The sequence below is a fragment of the Pteronotus mesoamericanus genome, unplaced genomic scaffold (assembly GCF_021234165.1).
Source record: "Pteronotus mesoamericanus isolate MK-2021 breed Mesoamerican mustached bat unplaced genomic scaffold, CSHL_Meso_final scaffold_54, whole genome shotgun sequence".
In the NCBI taxonomy this organism is placed as follows: domain Eukaryota; kingdom Metazoa; phylum Chordata; class Mammalia; order Chiroptera; family Mormoopidae; genus Pteronotus; species Pteronotus mesoamericanus.
In genome coordinates, this window is record NW_026555321.1 from 32,152,899 (window position 1) to 32,172,552 (window position 19,654).

The window sequence follows — 19,654 nt, forward strand, 5'->3', positions numbered from 1 at the left end:
TCCTTGAGAATGTGATGAATGCTCTGACCCTCTGCTCCAGGGTAATGCACATGGGCACAAATTTCTCAGGTAACCCTACGTGTATTGAGAGATCCCCCCCCAATGCCTATTCATAGTGACCTATAGACCCAAGGTAATAAACACAGACATTTAAAATAGCTGCTTAAACAAATTAAAAGACCAAGGGTTCACTGGAAAGCTAACATTTGACCAGGGCCTTGAAAAAGTTCAGTGCAGAAGAGCGAACCAAGCAGAGGGGGACAGAACCAGCAAAGGTGCACAGATTAAAATGTCCACAGTTCATTGCACCCTGGGGTAGTGGGGAGTGGTGTGGTATATACAGCAAGGTCAAGATTGGGGCAGAATACAATAAATGACTGGTGACTGAATGATGTCACCCTGGTTCCCACAAGTCGTCCTCAGAGCATTTCAGTCTGCCTCTTCTCCCCATACATAGTTTGTCTTTTTCCCTGTGGCAAAGATGGGTGGGTAAAATGTGAGATTTTTCTGACCCTTGATGGTGGTGAATGCCTGTGTGCTTGGCACCAGCAAGTGAACAGGAAAAGCTGTTTGTTTTAGCAGGCTCTTCTCAGAATCATCACACAAGTGCAGAGGGTGATGTTTATCATGCGCGTTTCTTGGAGTTCAATTTTGGCCAAGCTACTAAATGAGCATTTTATCACTTCTATCAACCTGGACTATCACCCAAAACTATTTAGGACAATCTGAAATGTTCACTTACTAATCATGGTATGGAAGGAACCTTGTATGAAGGCTAAATATTGACAGTTGACTGCACAACACAGCTCAGAAAAATAATGACAGATTTGAGGACAGTAGGTAAATTCGCACTTAGGGGCAAGTCAGTGTGGTTCCTCTGTTCTCTAAGGAGTGTGTATATGAAAGTGTTTTGGACATGTGTATATGAAAGATGTGGAGAATTACTAATTATGTGATGAATTTTGCAGTTGCAAGTGACAAAAATTGAACTCAACCTGGCTTAAGCAGTTTTTAAAAAAAGGAATGTAAATTGGCCCAACTAAAATGTCCATCCCTGGCAGGGTAGCTCAGTTGGTTGGAGCATTGTCCTGATACTCCAAGGCTGTAGGTTTGATCTCTGGTCAGAACACGTAAGAAGCAACCAAAGAATGCATAAATAAGTAGAACAACAAATAGATGTTTCTCCCTCTCCCCTTCTCTCTTTCTCAAAATCAAAAAATAAAATGTCCAGTGGTCAGTTGGCTTCAGGTACAGCTGGATCCCGGGCCTCAAATGTCATCGGGGCTTAGTTTCTTTCTCAAGTCTGCTTTTTTCTGTTTTCAGGCAGTCTGTCTGCTCATGGAGACACCAGCTTAGGAACCTCCCGTAAAGAGAAGAAAGCACTCCTTTCTAAAAAATTTCAGTAAAAATCAGAGTAATTGACCTCATCTGGATCATGGGCAAATTCCAGAAACTATTTAGTCCCACCTAAATTACAAGAATTGAAGATGGGTTAGGGATGATTCCCTAAAGGACAACAGGTATAGTTATCAGAAGAAAATGGCATGGGTATCAGGCAAGAAAAAACAATAGTATTTTACCCTTTAGTAACCCCAACTCTGGAATGTTCTCAAAAGGAGGTAATGCCCTTGTCCAATGACCATCAAACCAGCCTGGGTGGTCAGGGAAGGCTTTCCAGCAGAAGTGTCATGTGAAGATGTGAAGGAACAAGGAAATACACAGAGCCAGGGAAATACAAAAGGAAAGACTATACAAGCAGAGGTGACAATGTGTGCAAGGTCACCAAAGCAAAGGTGGTGGGGCGGGTGTTTTCATGAAACTGAAATAAGATCTGCATGGCCCTGAAATGTAGAGAATAAAAAGGCTCAGTTGAGTGTCGTCCCACAAATGGAAAGGTCAATGGTTCAATTCCCAGTCAGGGCACATACCTGGGTTCCTGGAAGGGGCAATGAAATCGATGTTTCTCACTTCAATGTTTTTCTCCCTTCCTCTCTAAAAATAAAACTTTTTTTAAAAAAGACACGATGAGTGTTGTATACTTTAAATGGGTGAATAGTTGGTATGCTAATTATATCTCAGTAAAGCTGCTTAAAAAAAAACAAAACACGATGCCATGAGCAGAGCCAGATGGCAGAGAGCTTGTAAATCATCCCTCAGAGAGAAACTTGATCCTGGCATGGCAGTGGAAGCCTTTGGGAAGGACTGATGTGAAAGGATTTGCTGCTGGGTGGAGAAAGGCATGGAGTGGTAAAGTGGGCCAGGGGGATGTGCAGTGACGGGAGGGGGGAGTGCCATCAGAGGAGCGTGGGGGCAGGGAATTGAGACCTTTTAGATGATTAGCTCCTGCTTTTTAACTCAGTGTGTGTCTTTGTATAAGACATTTCCCCTCTCTGGGCCTCAGTCTTCTGTCTGTGAAAAATATCATATGGTGCTCTGGGAAGCAGTCTAGCAGTTCCTCAAAAAGTGAAGCATGAAGTTTCCTTATGATCCAGGAATTCCACTCCTAGACAGATATATAGCCAAAGAGAAATGAAAACATATGTTCACACAAAAACTTACAAGTGTTTCTTGAGCATTATTCGTAAGAGCCAAAGTAGATAACCCAAATGTCTATCAACTGCATAATAAAAAAAATATGGTACATCCATACAATGCAATATTATTCAGCAGTAAAAAAGAATAAAGTGCTGACTTAACCTATGATGTGGATGAACCTAGAAACACAGTAAATGAAAACCAATCAGAAAAGACTGCATATACGATTCAATTTTTTATTAATTGTCCAGAGCAGGCAAATCCATAGAGGGGGTAGATTAGTGGTTGCCAGAGCCAGGGGCAGGAGAATGGAGAGTGATTGTTCATGGGTACAGGTTTCTTTCTGGGGTAATGAAATGCTCTAAAATTGAATGTGGTGATAGTTGCACAACTTTGTGAATATACTGAAAACTGAATAGTATACCTTAGGCAAGTGAATTTTATATATGTGAACGATACCTCATTAAAGCTGTTAAGGGTGGGAAGGGATCATAAGTCCTTAGCAGCTGACATCAAGCTCTCTCACGATCATGGCTATGAAAGGCGCTTGTAGGCCCCCCAGATTGAAGATGGAGGACATCAAGAAGACAGATGGGTACAAAGGGGCTTCTGGGGTCAGCCAACATGTTCCTGAACCTCTCATGTTCTTTAGCCACCCCGGCCCAGCTGCCACTCCTGCTGACCCTGCTCTCACCCAGGTCCCATCTCCCCACCTGCCTTCCAAATCTTTTAACTCTGCCTCACTGGAGACAGCCTAGGAAAATCAGCAGGGTTCAGAAACCTGAGTTCTGTATCTGTGCCCCTCCAAAATGGGCTAGTACCCAATAAACAAAACATTTTATTTCTGCAATCAGCTCACAAAATGCACAACCAGCCCTGTGCAACATTTTCCTTTCTTCTATTTCTTTTTGAATTTCTTTTTCATTTTTTATTTTGGAAAATTTCAGATATACACAACAGTAGAGCGAAGTATGATGATGTACTCCCATAATGCTATTTTAATAATTATCAATATTTGCTAATCTTTTATGTATCTCCCAAAGTCTTTTTTTCTGGGGTGTTTTAAAGGTAAATCCCAGCTCTGGCTCATGTGGCTCAGTAGATTGGGTTCTGGCCTGTGAACCAAAGGGTTGCCAGTTGGATTCCCAGTTCAGGACACATGCCTGGGTTGCAGGCTGGGTCCCTGGTAGGGGGCGCTTGAGAGGCAATCACACATTGATGTTTCTCTCCCTCTCTCCTTCCCTTCCCCTCTCTCTAAAAATAAATAAAATCTTAAAAAAAAAAAAAAAAAGTAAATCCCAGGTACAATATCACTTCACACAAAAACATTTCAGTAAGTATATCTAACATAAGAATTTTAAAAAACATAATCCACAGTGCCATTATCTCCCCTAATTAGACACTCTTTAGTATGTTCTAAGGCCCAATCCCTGTTCACATTTCTCCCATTATGTTAAAATGCCTTTGCACAGTTGGTTTGTTTGAATGACAATCCCAACAAAGTCTCCCACGTGGCATTTGACTGCTATGTTTCTTAAGTCTTTTTTATAACAGCTTCCCCTTCCTGCCCCTTTTTTTGAGCCATTTATTTGTTGGAAAACCATGTGCTTTGTTCTATAGAATTCTGTGAGTCTTTTTGAAGGGATTCTTATCTGGATGGGAAATCAAAGATTGTTTTTCACTTCAAGGAAAGATTAAGGAGAATGAATTAATGATAGATGCATAAAAAATTTAGCAAATAGTAAAGACCAATAGGAGGTTCAACATGATGGTGGCAGGGGGGGACATTGAACTCATCCCATCCTATCAGAAAACTCAAATATATTTTTAAATTTTTATTAAATGTATTGGGGTGGCATCGGTTAATAGGATCATACAGATTCCAAGCGTACATTTCTGTGATACAAGATCTGTATATTGCACTGTGTGCCCACCACCTAAAGTCAAACCATCGTCCTTCACCATATATTAGGCCCCCTCCGCTCCATACCCCTTCCCTCTGGCAACCACTACATTGCTGTCTGTGTCCATGAGTTTTGGTTTTCTATCCCACATATGAGTGAAATCATATGGTTCTTAGCTTTTTCTGACTGCCAGATATACATGTATATAGAGAACAATTACTCCTGCAAGAAAACTGTGGACTGAATGAACAACTTCTGGACAAAAACAGAAAGAAGTAGTACATAGAAGGCTGGGAGGCCTTGGCGCTCTCAGGAGCTGCGGGAACTCTCTGGGCTGAGAAGCAGGTGAGCACCATTGTTTACATCTCCCTCCACTTTTAGGGTGGTGGGAGCTTTATTCAGGTACTTTGGCCTATCTGCAAGATCTCCTCAGAGCATGGCTTTCTCAGCTACATTGCCCAGAGCCTTTTGCCTATAAATAAAGAGAGTAAGCAGGAACAACAGGGTGTCACCACACAGCCCTGGCCTCCCTGCCAGGAGTCGCTCCTGCCCAGCAAGCTAGAAGCCCAGGAGCCATGAACACTTGGTTAGCTCCAACCTGGCTTCTCAAAACTACCCAGCACACAGAGAAAGTGGCCTCTTCTACACAGGACCACTTTCTCTACAACAAACAAGAGAGAGAGACAGTATAGAGAAGGTTGGGGAGCCATGGGAGCTCTCCAGGGACTGCCAGTTAAGTGCCATTGTTTAAATCCCCCTCCAATTCCATAGGGTGGGTAGAGGGCTCTATCCAGGTATTCTGCTCTACCAGCACATTCCCAGACAACACAAAAACATCTAAGACAGGGCATCAATAACATAAAGCATGGAGGAGGGAGTAAAAATGTAGTCCTTATAGAACATACTTGAACTTAAATGACTATCAGCTTAAAATAGACTGCAACTGAGATATAAAACCTTCTGGTAACCACAAACCAAAAGCCTACAAAAGATATACAAAAGATTAAGAGAAAGGAACTCAAACAAAGCACTAAAGAAAACCAGCAAACCACAAGGGAAGAGATCAAGAGAAGAAGGAAGAAACAGAGAACTGTTTCAACCCAAAAACAATTAACAAAATGATAATAAGTATATACTTACCAATAATTAGTTTAAATGTAAATGGATTAAATGCAACATTAAAAAGACTGAATGGATTTAAAAACATGACCCATCTATACGCTGCTTACAAGAGTCTCACTTCAAATTGATTGACACGTACAGACTGAAAGTGAAGAGGTGGAAAAATATATTTGATGCAAATAGAAATGAAAAGAAAGCTGGGGTAGCATTATTCATATAAGGCAAGATAGACTTTAAAACAAAAAGTGTAAGAAAAGACAAAGAAGGACATTACACGATAAAGGGTCAATGCAAGAAGAGGATATAACAATCATAAATATCTATGCACCCAGCAAAGGAGCACCTAAATATATAAAGCAATTATTAATAAACACAAAGGGGGGGGAATCCACAGTAAAACAATAATAGTAGAGGATTTTAATGCCCAACTGACATCAATGGATAGGTCATCCCGACAGAAAATTAATAAGAAAATAATGGCTTTAAATGTCACATTAGAACAGATTGGCTTACTAGACATTTACAGAAAATTTCATACTAAAACTGCAGAATGGACTTTTTTTTTCAATTGCACACAGAATGTTCTCCATAATAGATTATGTATTCAATAAAAAAAAATAGGGCTCAATAAATTCGAGTAGATTGAAATCATATCAAGTATTTTTTCCAACCACATTGGCATGAAACTAGATCACCTATAGGGGAAAAAATGGAAAAAAAAATATGTGGAGACTAAACAACATGCTACTAAATAACCAATGGATAAAAGAAGAAATCAAATATGAGATCAAAAACTATCTTGAAACAAAGGAAAACACAGCTTTCCAAAATGCATGGGATGCAGCAAAAGCAGTTCTATAGGAAAGTTCATAGCTATACAGACATACCTCAAGAAAAAAGAAATATCCCAAATAAACAATCTAACTCTACACCTAAGGGAATTAGAAAAAGAACAAATGAAACCCAAAGAAAACAGAAAGAAGGAAATAGTTACAATTAGAGCAGAAATAAATTAGAAATTTAAAAAAATAGAATGGTTCAATTAAAACTAAGAGCTGGTTCTTTGGAAAGATAAATAAAATTAACAAACCTTTAGCCAAACACATAAAGGAAAAAGAGAGAGAAACCAAATAAATAAAATCATAAATAAAAGAGAAGTTAAAACCAACACCACAGAAATACAAAAAATAAAATCATTAAAGAAGACAATGAACAATTATATGCCAACAAATTTGACAATCTAGAAGAAATTGATAATGTTAGAAAAGTATACAATCTTCCAAGACTGTACCAGGTAGAAATACAAAGTCTAAACAGATCAATTACTAGCAATAAAATTGAAGCAGTAATAAAAAACTTCCAACAAATAAAAGTCCAGGACCAGATGGCTTCTCAGGTAAATTCTACCACACACTCAACAAAGAATTAATATCCTTCTTAAAGAACTTCAAAAAATTGAAGAAGAGGAAATGTTCCTGAACTCATTCTATGAAGCCAGTATTATGCTGATACCAACACTAGACAAACACATCTCAAAAAAAAGAAAAATAAATAAAATTATAGGCCAATATTCTTAATGAAATACATGCGAACCAGATTAAACAACACATTAAAGGGACTCTACACCATGAAAAAGTGGGTTCATCCCAGGGGTGCAAGGATAGTTCTACTTCTGTAAATCAATCAACATGATACATGACATTAAAATAAAGGTTAAAAGCCATATGATTATCTCAATAGGTACAGAAAAAATATTTGACAAAATTCAACCTCATTATAGGCTAAAAACTCTCAACAAAGTGGGAATAGAAGGAACATATCTCAGCATAATAGAGGCAGTGTATGACAAACCAACAGCTAATGCTGAAAAGCTGAAGCATTTTCTCTACAATCAGGAACAAGACAAGGATGCCCACTGTCATCATTTATGTTCAACAAATACTGGAAATCCTAGCCACAGCAATCAGTGAAGAAAAAGTAATAAAATGAATCCAAGTTGGAAAAGAAGAAGTAAAACTCCCATTATGTTCAGATGACAAAATACTGTATGTTAAAAACTCTAAAGACTCCACCAAAAAACTGTTAGAACTAATAAATGAATTCATAAAAGGATACAGAATCAATATACAGAAATATACTGAGTTTCTATATGCCAATAATTGTCAGAGTGAGAAAATAAGAAAACAATCCTATTTACAACTGCATCAAAATATGAAGATATACCTTATGGATTGGGAGAAGTAATATTGTTAAAATGTCCTTACTACCTAAAGCAATATATAGATTCAATGCATTCCCTATTAAAATACCAATGGCGTTCTTCTCATAATTAAAATAACTAATACTAAAATTTACATGGAACCACAAAAGACCCTAAATAGCCAAAGGAATTTTGAGAAAAAAACTAAATGGGAGGTATCATGCTCCCTGGTATCAAACTACACTACAATGCTACAATAATCAAAAAGGCATGGTATTGTTAAAAAAAAAGATATATAAACCAGTGGAACAGAGTAGAGACCTCAGAAATAAATCCTCACTTATAAGGCCAATTAATATATGGCAAAGGAGACAAGGATATACAATGGGGGTAAAAACAATCTCTTCAAGTGGTGTTAGAAAAATTGAACAGATACATGGAAAAAAATTAAATTGGACCACTTTATTACATCATATACAAAAATATACTCAAAATGGATTGAAGACTTAAGTATAAGACCTGAAGCAATAAAAGTCCTAGAATAAAACATGGGCTGTAAATTCTTTGACACCGCTCTTAGCAAGTCATATTTTTTTGGCTATTTCTCCGTGGGCAGGGGAAACAAAAAAAAGATTAAACAAATGGGACTACATCAAATTAAAAAGTTTTTGCACAGTGAAGGAAATAATCAACAAAACGAAGACAACCTACTGAATGGGAGAAGATACACACATGCAATGAAATATTATTCATCAATAAAAAAGAATGAAATATTGCCATTTGTGACAACATGGATGGATCTACAATATATTATGCTAAGTGAAATGTGTCAGACAGATAAAGACAAAAAAAGTATGATTTCACTTATATGGGGACCCCCTCAAAAACAAAACAAAACAAAACAGTAGCAGACCCAGAAATATGGAGAATAAGCTGATGGTTCTCAAAGGGGAGAGAAATGGGAATAAAATATATTGCACAAATAAAAAAAGAATACCCCAAGAAAAACAGACTATCTTTCAAAAGAAGCATAATTACAGTACAGTTTTGAATACTAATTGAATATTTGTTTAATCAGCTTGAATAGTTGTTTTTGCAGTTCTAGTATTGTAAGTGCAGAATAATTATGTAAACAGAAGAGGTACAGGAAAATGTGGAAAATGATGTAAGAGCTCAATCTTCATATCCTTTAGTAGTAGTCAATAGATAAAATTTTAAACTGAAAAAACACTTAACATTAGAAAATAGATATAAAACCAGAGGAAATAATCAGAAATACCAGAAAGAGTTGAAAGGAACTGGAAGTGAGGGGGAATGGAATAAGAAACAGCTAATTTCAAAGTATGTATCAGATTATCAAATTTATTAACAAAAAAAATTCTTTTTTAAAAATTTAAGTTCATTTAGCTGGTATCCAAAGAGGCTAAAATGTGATAAAGAATGAGTTAAGACTCCAGGAACTGTTGAGGCTTAATTTGGCCAGTTTAGTGAAGGAATGTGACTCTCCAAGCCCTTAGAGTTCAGGAGAGGAGGCACAGCAGAGAGAACATTCTCCAGGCTGCACATCTCCTGCCTGTTTTGCCTTTTGTTTCTTTGTTTACTCCAGAGCCACCAGCCAGGAAGAAAATGTAAGCCAACCGTCCTGAGCAGTGTCTAAGCAGGAGACTTCATCACTGCCAGCCACATCACCTTAGCCTTTTTCTTCTCTTTCCCTTTCTGTGGGAACTTCCCAGTTATTTTTGGGAGGGAGCTCCCAACAACTCCCAAAACTGTTAAAGTTCCTCCAACAGAGTTCCATGTTGGAGGTCTGTTTTCATAGACTCGAACTCCAAACACAGCAGGGGCCACCTGGAAGGCCTGGGGTTTTCATCTCCTCTTCCCTTTCTGAGGTTCTTTAGGAGGGGCAGGATGGTGTCATTACCATTAAAGGCACTGGCTCTAAAGCCAGACTTTGAGCTTGGCCTCTTATTTGCTGTGTGACCTTGAACAAATTACTTAATCTCTCTGAGCTTCACCTTGTTAAAAGGAGAGCATAATAATATATAGGGTTGTGATGACCTAAAAAGAACAATGCATGTAAGGTGGGTAGCATAGCTCCTGGCTGACTTGGTAAATGGAGATACTGTCCATCCCCCATATACTTGGAATCATCTCCTGGCCATCCTCTGTCTCGGAGTCTCCCAGGACGATGCTGGGAGCTCCTTCTGAAGCCAAGATACTCCCCACCCATACCTGACACTCCATGTTCCCTGCTACCATTACCTGCACCCCCAGCCAGTCCGCTCTTTCCTGAAGATCAGTTTTCATCTTGGCTTTTGGCCAAAGGGATCATAATCTCTCTTGCTTTTGTCTGGAATCTTAAAACCTCTACCAACTGATGGTTTGGAAGCACAATGGGACTGGGGCTCCTGGCTCCAAAGAGGGAGCCAGGGAGCAGCAGGATGGTGCTGCCTGGGTTGGGGGTGGGGGCACTGTTAAGCTAGTGAGGCTTTGTAAGGTCGTGAATGGGGTGACACTGAGGAAGAGAACCATGCCAGCTCTGCGCCTGCTGAGGGAATCTTCACATCCCCAAAGGAGGCTCACCGGAGAGCTCACAGGAGGCACTGAGAGAAGGGATCTACACTCCTCAGCTTCTGTCGTGGGCCCCCAGAACTGTCCTCCCGCCAGGATTGCCCACAGGGGGAAAAGGCATAGTTCCCCCAAAAGGAAATTAGGATACTGTCAGAAGAGAAATAGATTGGACAATGCCCTAAAATGCTAATTATCTATTATATACAGAACCAGGATCCAGATAATTTCCCACAAGAGCAGAACAACTGGCTAGATCCAACAAGATAAAATAAACATTTAAAAAAAAAAAGTAGACTCCTACAATGAGGGTCAAGAAACTAACTGCACACAAAGAAATGTGGAAAACCTACTAGATCAATAATGGGCAACAAAACGATGTGGCTGCCAGAAACATAAATTCAGTGTGAGGACGTATTAATCGAGGAGTAGAATCTAAGAAAGAAGAAGTGAAAGTTCAGCTTGATTCCCAACTGGGTTCAATTCCAAGAGTCATACTTTAAGGGGACGTTGTTGATCTAGTAAGAAGCAAAAAGAGGAGAGATGTTACAATACTGAGATCCCAGAATCCTGTCTTTTGAGGAAAGGCTGAAAGAACAGGGAGTGTTAGGCCTGGAGGGAGAAATTCTAGAGAAATGAGAGATATCTTTACAATTCTGAAGAGCTCCCCACAAGGAAAACAGTAGAACTGGCCAGATGATAGGGTGAAATGGGAAAAGCCAGAGCCCTCTCCCAGCATCAGAAAAGCTGGATTCCAGCTCCACTATTACTAGATAGGAGAGGCTGAACACTCTTCAAACCACATACCACACCAGACACAACTGATCCCCAAGCTGCTTTTCTGTGAGAGCCAGAGGAAGGAAAACCCGAGAGGAAGAGTTCATCCTAACCCTAGAAAAAAATTTCTTTCTTTTTAAAGTGGTATTTGTTGTTCTTACATCTGATCACAAAAGAAATACATGGTTGTATAGAATATTGGTAAACAGAAAAGCAAAATTAGATAAAAACCACATCAACTGCTATTTTCTTTCTAATATTCAGGGATAAGATACATTGGCAGACAGATATTAACAAAATTGAGATCATACAATTAATCATCTGATAATATTTAGAGTGTCAGCATGTAAAGATGTAAGTATGTAAGGATGTTTATTGAGTGTTGTTTTTAGTAGGAAAAAACTTGTAAACCACCTGACTACCCATCAGTAGGAGAATATTGAGAATGTCTGAGTAAATGACAATGCATGCACACCATGCAATACTGTGCAGCTTGTTGAAAGAAAAAGGTGGAACTAATATGTATTGCCTTCAAAATGTTTTCACATATATTGCCTGGGGCAAAACCAAGTTTTAGAATAATATGCATAGTATGATCCCATTTTGTAAGAAGTGCATGTACATATATGCATATGTTTTTATAAGCAGAAGAAACACTATGATGTTATCAGTGGGTACATTTTTGGGGGCCGAGTGGGAGAGGCCAAGGGTAAGACAGTTAACATGTTTTTTGAACCCTTCTGTGTTGCCAGAATTGGGACAATCAGAATATATTATTTTTATAATTCAAATGACTTAAGTTTAAAAAAATAAACAACCACCTACCTTGGGAATTTCTCCATGGTCTTAAAGATTCTATATCATATTTAGTGACCACATATATTCTTTGTGTGGATTTCTCTTAATGTATTGATACATTAAGAGATATTTAGTACACCAGGATATATCAGTGTATGAGTGTAGTGGATATTTAGTATCTCAGGAGCTGTCCAAAGAGGAACAAGGAACATTTTGATAGTGTCTATCAGAAGTGAAAATGTGCCTATCCATAGATCACATGCCTCAGGTAGGAAATTGTCTGATGTGTACACTAGTACATGTGCATGAAGATATCTGTGCAAGAATTGGTCCCTGCCTCATTATTCTTGCTAGAAAAAGGCTAGAAACAACCTACATATCTAGGAATAAAAATGACAGGCTGACCATATGCTGCAGTTCTCAAAAGCAGATAGAAGAAATGAGATGGCTCTGCAGAAATTTACATGGAAAATGTGCCAGGATATATTGCAAAGTGAAGGGGGAAAGGCAAGTTACAGAACAATATGTATAGTATGATCTCAAGTCTATTTAAAATGTATATGTGACTGTGCATTGGAAAAGATCTGAAGGATACCCATCAAGTTGTATCTACTTATAGGTATGTATGTATCCCTGTGAGGATATAAGAATAGAGCAGAAAGGGAGTGAGTTCTCCATCCCCTGAGGTATGCAAACGGAGACTGGCTGCCTCATTTTGAGCGATGCTATGAAATGGATTTCCATATCCCTCGGAGATGACCTCGGTCCCCTCTTAGCCCTGAGAATCCCAGAGAATGGGGAGGTCCGGACTGGAAGAAGAATCCACCCCTAAGGGGAAAGGGTTAAGTGAGGATGGCGTTCCTGTGGGCGGGATCGGCGATCGGCAGCGCCGGGCTCTGTTAGCCAAGTCTGAGCATCTCGGAGGATGCGGCGCGGCAGCGCTGCTGGGACACGCGCAAGGTGAACGCGGGGGCTGCCTGCGCGACGCCCAGGTAAGGAGCTGGCAGAGGGAGGGGGCAATAGCGGGGCCCAGGCAGGGAGCATGGCCTGCAGCCCCCGTTTCGGGCGCAAGCAGCAGAGCCTGCACCAGAGCCCACCCCCACCCGGGACACTGCGGGAAGGCGCGGAGCCAGGGGAGAGGAGGAGGAGGGAAAGAGGTAACCCGAGATGGGCCAGCTCCTGGAGGCTGCCCTGCGCTGCCCTCGAGCTGGCCTCTCCCCAGTCCCTGAAGCTGGGAGATTACCGCCCCCCTACCCTGCGCCCAGATCTCTCCAGTAGCTGGAACCCAGTGCTGGGCAGCCCCGTACTTGTCCACAGATGCCCACATCTCTTGGATTGGGGGTGGTGAGCAGATGGCATATGCTTTTCATAGAAGGCCCAACTCAGCTGCCTCCTCCTCTGCAAAGCTTTTTGGACCCCCTGTGCAAAATGAACCACTGGCAGGTTTCACAACCCCTAGTATGGCTGTGTGACCTTGGGTGAGTTGCTCAACCTCTCTGAACCTTGATTTTTCCCCTGTGAAATGACTATTCCCACACACCTGCTTGTGCTGGGAGGGTTGGATGAGATCGAGGGCATGCAGCTAAGCTTAGCACAGGAACCTAACTGGGTAGGAGCTCAACACTAGAGTACTGTTATTAACCAGTACCTGTGTCAGGGGCCTTTCAGTCAGCCCCCCTTGGCTGGCTCCCACTGCTGACCGTGGGACTGAGGCTTCTCTTTGGTTTCCCAGCACCTAGCCTGGGCCAGAAACAGAGCATGGGGATTGGTGAATGTTTGAGAAATGAACCAATAAGGATTTAAGGCAGAGTCTACCTCAGTTTGGGGGATGAGTTATAAGGCATCTTTGAACCCCCTGAAATTGTCCACAACTTTTGGTGAACGTGGGCATTTTCCTGGTGAGAGAGCCTGGATTTTCCATTGGCTTTTCAAGGTGTCTGTGGGCCACCAAGAGTTAGGAGCCAGGGAGATTTGGGCACAGCTCTTTCCCAGAGAAAAGGAGCAGGGCCTCTGCTCCTAAACATATCCAGGCCTGGGCTCTCAGTTGCTATCCTCCCCTATTCTGGCTGTGGGGTCCTCCCTGGCTCAGCTAGGGACTCTTAGGAAGAGGAACTTTTAGGGTATATAAGGCTGGGGCCAGTCACATGCTGGTGGGCTGGAAACAAGACATGGAAGATGCAGGTGCAGCCCTGGAGAAGCCCCAGGCCTACGTGGAAGACAGGAGATACACTATGTGACCAGGGAGATGGGAAGTCGTAGAGGGGGGTGCCAGAGAAACAAATATCTAAGCTGAAACAAGCCATTGTCATATCTTACCTGGCTTTCTGCACTGGCTTCTTTCCCCCTTTTACAACATTTATTAGATTGTGAAACATCTCCATTGGCTTCAATAAAATCCAGGTGCCTCACTGTGGCTTAGCAGTCCCCTTGTGGCCTAGCCCCGCCTTCCCGATTTCATCTCCCTCTGCCACTTTCTCCTTCATTTTCTGAGCTCCAGCCACAGTAGCCTTCTTATTTCTTGAACTCACCTAACTCATTCCTGTACCAGGGCCTTAGCACTTTCTGTTCCTTCTTCCAAATGCTTTTCCCCCTTACTTTTAAATAGCTGGCTCCGTCTTCTCATTCAGCGTTTAGCTTACGTGTCACCTCAGAGGGGCTTTCCTGGCACCCGTCTGTAAAGTAGTCCCTCATCCCTCTATCTCTTAATCCATAGCTCACTTTATTTAACATCATTTTTTGTCCCTTACCTAGAATGCCGGCTCCTCGAGAGCAGGAATCTTGCCAATTCTGTTCACTGCCTTATCCCCGGGGCCTGGCCCATTGTATATGTTGCAGTTATTTGTTGAAATAAGGAGGCCGGTGGGAAAGAAAGCTTTTCGGACAAAGGGGAAAGTAAAAGGGCTCTAATACTTATGCTCTTATCATAGGCCTGACCCATTGTGTGTTTTGTTATGTAAGTCTTATAGGAGCTCTTTGAAGTTAGGTCCTCTTATTATACCCATTTTATGAATGGGGAAAACCCTGATGCAAAGAGGTGAAGTAACTCACCCAGGAACTGGCAAAGCTGGGATTCAACCCAGGTCCCTCCTCAAAGGCAGGGGCCTATTCCTCTCCCTCTCCACCTCTCTGATATTTGAGCTTGGACTTCAAGAATAGGATTTCAGCGAGTGAAGGAAAAGGAAGAGGGCATTCCAGGCAGAGGGAATGGCAGGAGCAAAGGCATGGGGTGTCAGACAGTCCAGTAGGTGTTGAAGGATAGGTAAGCAGCCTGGTGTGGCCCTGAAAGGCCAGGAAAGGGTCTTAATTCTCTCCTGAGGGCTATGGGGAGCCACTGGATGTTTTGAAGCAGGACAAGTGGCATGACCAGAGATGCAGTTCCTGGTCATTCTGGGCAGCACAAAGGAATTGAACAGGAAGGGGAGAAATGTTGGGGGTCGGGGGGAAGGGTAGATAGACCTGCTTCATGTCATTCTTCATTCTTTTCCACCAGTCCCCTTGGGGTAGCCACATGTCCCCAACCCTCACATGTCATTCCCCCTCTCCTTTTTTTTAGGCTTATCCAGTGAAGACTGGAAGTTGAGGGTTCTAGGCCCAGGCATCAGAGTGGATCATGGCCCCCAGCCTGTGGTGCCATGTATGTGGCCTCCTGCAGCTATTGCTGCTGCTGTCCCTGGGGGCTGGCCCTATTCTGGGAAGGGGCCTTCCCAGGCTACAGGAGGACTCGGAACCACACCTGAGCCCAGGAGCCCACCCCAAGGGCCCTGTTGTCACAGAGCCCAAAGCCTTCAACTTCCTCTGGGAGAAGCCTAGAGATGAGAGCCCTTGGAACTTCAGTGTCCCCCAAGTCCCTGCTGAGGAGGTGCCTGAGAGGATCGAAGACTCTCCCCTTGGCCCAGCGCTGCATGGACCTAAAGCAGCCCAGGGAGCTCAGAGAGAAGGACTCCCAGTAACTGATGACTTCCAGGTGGCTCAAGGGCCAAGTTCTCAGGGCTGGACAGGACCTCCTGACTCACAGGAGCTTCTGGAACAAGATGCACCAGCACCCCACCCAGTGGGGCCCCCCCACCTCACTTTCATCCCCACAACTCCCAGACTCCAACTCAGGGCAGCCACAGTTCCTCCCTCCTCAGGGGAGCCTGGAGGCCAACTGGGACAGCAACCACTTAGAGATGAGGGTCTGGTTGCCGAAGGCAAGACCAGGGTCTCAGAGACATTCCCCTCAGCCCACCAGGGTCCTCCCCACACTCTCGTACCCCACCCGGGCACTGTAAGGAGGCCAGTGCTGGACGAACAGGGTGGGGGTGAGAAAAACCTCCTGGAGGCAGCTCAGGGCCCCCTCTTCACCCAGCAGGATCCAGCAGCCTCTGAGATTGGCTCAGTATCCCCAGTGGAGGTGGCATCCACTCAGGAGCCTGGGTTCCAGCCAGACCTGGCATTGGCCAGAAGTATTCCTCCTGCCAAGAAGCTGCCAGCTGAGCCCCCCAAGAAGGCTGGAGGTGGGGAGACCTGGGCAGTCAGTTTTCCTAGTCCCTCACCGAAGCAGGCCGACTTCCTTGATGTTCAGGGTTCACCAGGACCCCAACCTTCTGGTCCTCCAGCCTCAGAGATTCCTGATGGGCAGCCCAAGCCAGGTGGGTACCAAAGTGAGGTACGGAGCAGGGCTGGGAGGGACAGTGTTCCATGACACTTGAATGCCCCAGTTTCTGTGTGCCCTCTGGTCCCTCTGGGTCTCATTTCTTTCATTCTGGAGGGTCAGGCAAAGTGACGACTGCTTTTGTCGTTTCAGAAATAGCAACAATGAATGGAGCAGACCCCATCTCCCCCCAGCGGGTGAGAGGAGCAGTGGAAGCCCCAGGTACCCCCAAGTCCCTCATCCCTGGCCCCTTGGACCCTGGCCCAGCTACAAATCGAACAGAGAGCCCTGTGGGGGCCCTGCAGCCAGGTGAGGGCATGGCTGGGGTTTTGGGGAGAGTGGGTACTCTGTCTAATAACTAAGGACCTGTGTGAGGTCAATATGGGAGGATGGGGAGTGAATAAGGACAAATACCTCGTTAAAGGAATTGGCTAGAACCTCCTTCAAATAACTTGGGATAATAAATCAATACCCGGTACTCTGGGAAAAGTCATTTGACCTTTAGGGGCTAGACTGTTCCTAAATGTAACATGGATGTATTTAATGCAGTGATTCTCTAACTCTGGAATATCACCCAAGGAGCTTGCTTATTTATTTTTTTATTTATTTATTCCTCAACCGAGGATATGGTTATTGATTTGAGAGAGAGAGGAAGGGAGAAAGAGAGAGACGTGTAAGAGATAAAAATTGATCAGTTGCCTCCTAAATGAGTCCCCACTGGGGATCGAACCTGCAACCTAGGAATGTGCTCTGACAGGGTATAGAACCCACAACCCTCTGGTGCACAGAAAGATGCTCCAGTCAACTGAGCCACCCAATCAGGGCTCACCCAAGGAGCTTTTAAAAAATTCCCAAGGAATTCCGATTCAGTTGGTCTCCAGGTGATTCCAATATGCAACCCACATTGAGAACTGGTGGTATATTAATAAAAATGATAGCTCACTTCCATTTAACACTTACTGGGTAATGGGCACTATGCTAAACACTCAGTCCTTACCACAATCCAGTTAGGTAGGTGCTGCTACCATCCCCATTTAACAGATGTGCTTGTAGAAGTTAAATAACTGGCCCACCACACTAGGGAATAATGGAAAATCAAAAGCACTTCACAAAGGGCTATTTTAATGTTATTATTGCAGATGAAGCCGAGGACTGGCCGCGGCGCCCCCAAAGCCATCCCCCAGCACCCCCAGTCCAGGCCCCCTCGACGTCACGCCGGGGCCTCATTCGGGTCACCACGCAGCGCGCCCTAGGACAGCCACCCCCTCCGGAGCCCTCAGCCAGCTCCATGGCATCAGCCCCAGCCTCTAGCCCTCCCGCCAACGCCACCGCACCCCCCTTGCGCTGGGGTCCCCTTCGGCGGGTACTGAGCTTTTCCTGGGAGCTGCACGTATACGGCGTGGGGGTGCTCTTTCTGCTGCCGGCGTTGCTGGCAATGGCCTCTCTGGCAGCCGCCCCTGCGGGGCCCTGGCTGGCGCTGGTGGCGGCAGTGCTGGTGCTCCTAGCATCGGGGCTGCGATCTGCCTACATGCTTGCGGACCCATACGGCTCGCAGGCGCGGCTGGGTTTACGCGCGGGCCTGGTGCTCTACAACCTACCCTTCCCCTTGCTGCTCACTGCGCTGGCGGCCCTGACCCTGCTTGGCCTGGGTGGCGGGCTGCCACAGCAACTTCAGAACCCGCTTCTGTTGGGAGTAGTGGCGTTGGCGCACGGCGTGGGGTTACTCGTTACAGACCTGCTGTCGGCGAAGCCGGCTCTCAACCTCCTGGCTCAAGGTTTCTCCTGCGCCTGGGGCGCAGCCGTGGCTCTGGGCACTCTCTGCCTGTGCCGTCGCCGCCTGCTGGATGGGCCGCGGGGCTGGGATGCCAGTCCCGGCCCGCGGCTGCTAGCGGTGGCGGGCGCACTGGGGCTGCTGGCCAGCGGCTTACAGCTGGCGGCCGCGCTCTGGCTGTACCCGGGCCCAGGCCGCGTGAGCCGCTTCTCATGGGCCTGGTGGGGAGTCCATTTTTGGTTGCGCCTGCTGGAACTGACATGGGCTCTCGCCTTGGCGCTGGCAGCTGTAACCGCCGCGCGACCCAGGCCGCCCACGGAGCATGCGTGCTGGGCTAAGCTGCTGCGCCTGGCGTGTCCCGCGCCCTCGGGCAAAAGCGAGGTGCCAGAGCGACCGAACAACTGCTATGCAGGGCCCAGTAGCGTCGGTGCAGGCAGCCTGGACATCAGCAAGAGCCTCATCCGCAACCCCGCGGAGGGGGGGCCGCCTGCCACGCCCACTCCAGGCGCCTGGGGCTCGGCTGCGTCGCTGGGCCGCGGTCCCCAGGATGGCCAGGGACTCTCACGTAGCAGCGTGGGGCCCGCGCCGTCGATGAGTGAGCTGGACCTGCGGCCGCCTTCACCTATCAACCTGAGCCGCAGCATCGACGCCGCGCTCTTCCGAGAGCACTTGGTGCGAGACAGCGTGTTCCGACGCTGCGGCCTGCGCGGCCTGGCCTCCCCGCCGCCTGGGGGCGCGCTGCGGCCGCGCCGGGGCAGCCACCCCGACGCGGAGTTCGAAGGCGCGGGTTCTTCTCTTCTCCGTGGCCGCTGCCGGTCGCTCAGCGACGTACGCGTGCGCGGGCCGGTCCCACCACATGTAGTGGACGAGCCTGAGCGGGTGGCTTCTGGTAGCTCCATGGACAGCTTCTCCCGGGGCTCACTCAAAATCAGCTGGAACCCGTGGCGCCACGGGTTGTCGTCGGTGGACAGTCTGCCCCTAGATGAGCTGCCCAGCACGGTGCAACTACTGCCTGCCCCTGTTCCGGCTCCCACCCGGCCCGGGGAACCCCTGAGTGAGGTCCAGCCTCGCTGCAAGCCAGGGGACTCCCGTAGTGCTTCCAGTGACACCATTGAGCTCTGAGCCGGCCCCACGCTGCTGCAGGACCAAGGCCCGACCCTCGGTGGCCGGTGGCCAAATGGCATGGCCAATTGGGACAGTTGAGCATTTGAAAAACTGGCATCCTGGGGCCTCAACCTGATTGTAGTCCCCAGAGACAGCCAAAAGTGAACCCTCCCACCCACCCCACCCCCGTTTTTTGTTTTTTAAATATCTATTTTTTTCCAGCAACTATTTTGCACAGAGGC

At 45.3% G+C, this 19,654-nt stretch overlaps 2 protein-coding genes across 2 annotated transcripts in view; one reads left to right on the plus strand and one right to left on the minus strand.

Annotated features, from left to right (window-relative positions):
* FANCD2 (FA complementation group D2) overlaps positions 1 to 18,757 on the minus strand; it is a 99,750-nt gene extending 80,993 nt beyond the window's left edge. The window contains exon 1 of the mRNA XM_054595313.1: positions 18,273 to 18,757. The gene's annotated coding sequence lies outside the window, so the exon portion shown is untranslated. The remainder of the gene's footprint in view (positions 1 to 18,272) is intronic.
* Positions 12,819 to 19,590, plus strand: PRRT3 (proline rich transmembrane protein 3). Its single transcript, XM_054595316.1, has 4 exons — positions 12,819 to 12,896; positions 15,458 to 16,535; positions 16,691 to 16,846; positions 17,677 to 19,590. Exons 2-4 carry the CDS (start codon positions 15,515 to 15,517, stop codon positions 19,428 to 19,430), a joined length of 2,931 nt encoding a protein of 976 aa, XP_054451291.1. The 5' UTR covers positions 12,819 to 12,896; positions 15,458 to 15,514; the 3' UTR covers positions 19,431 to 19,590.
* Positions 19,591 to 19,654: the final 64 nt, after the last annotated feature.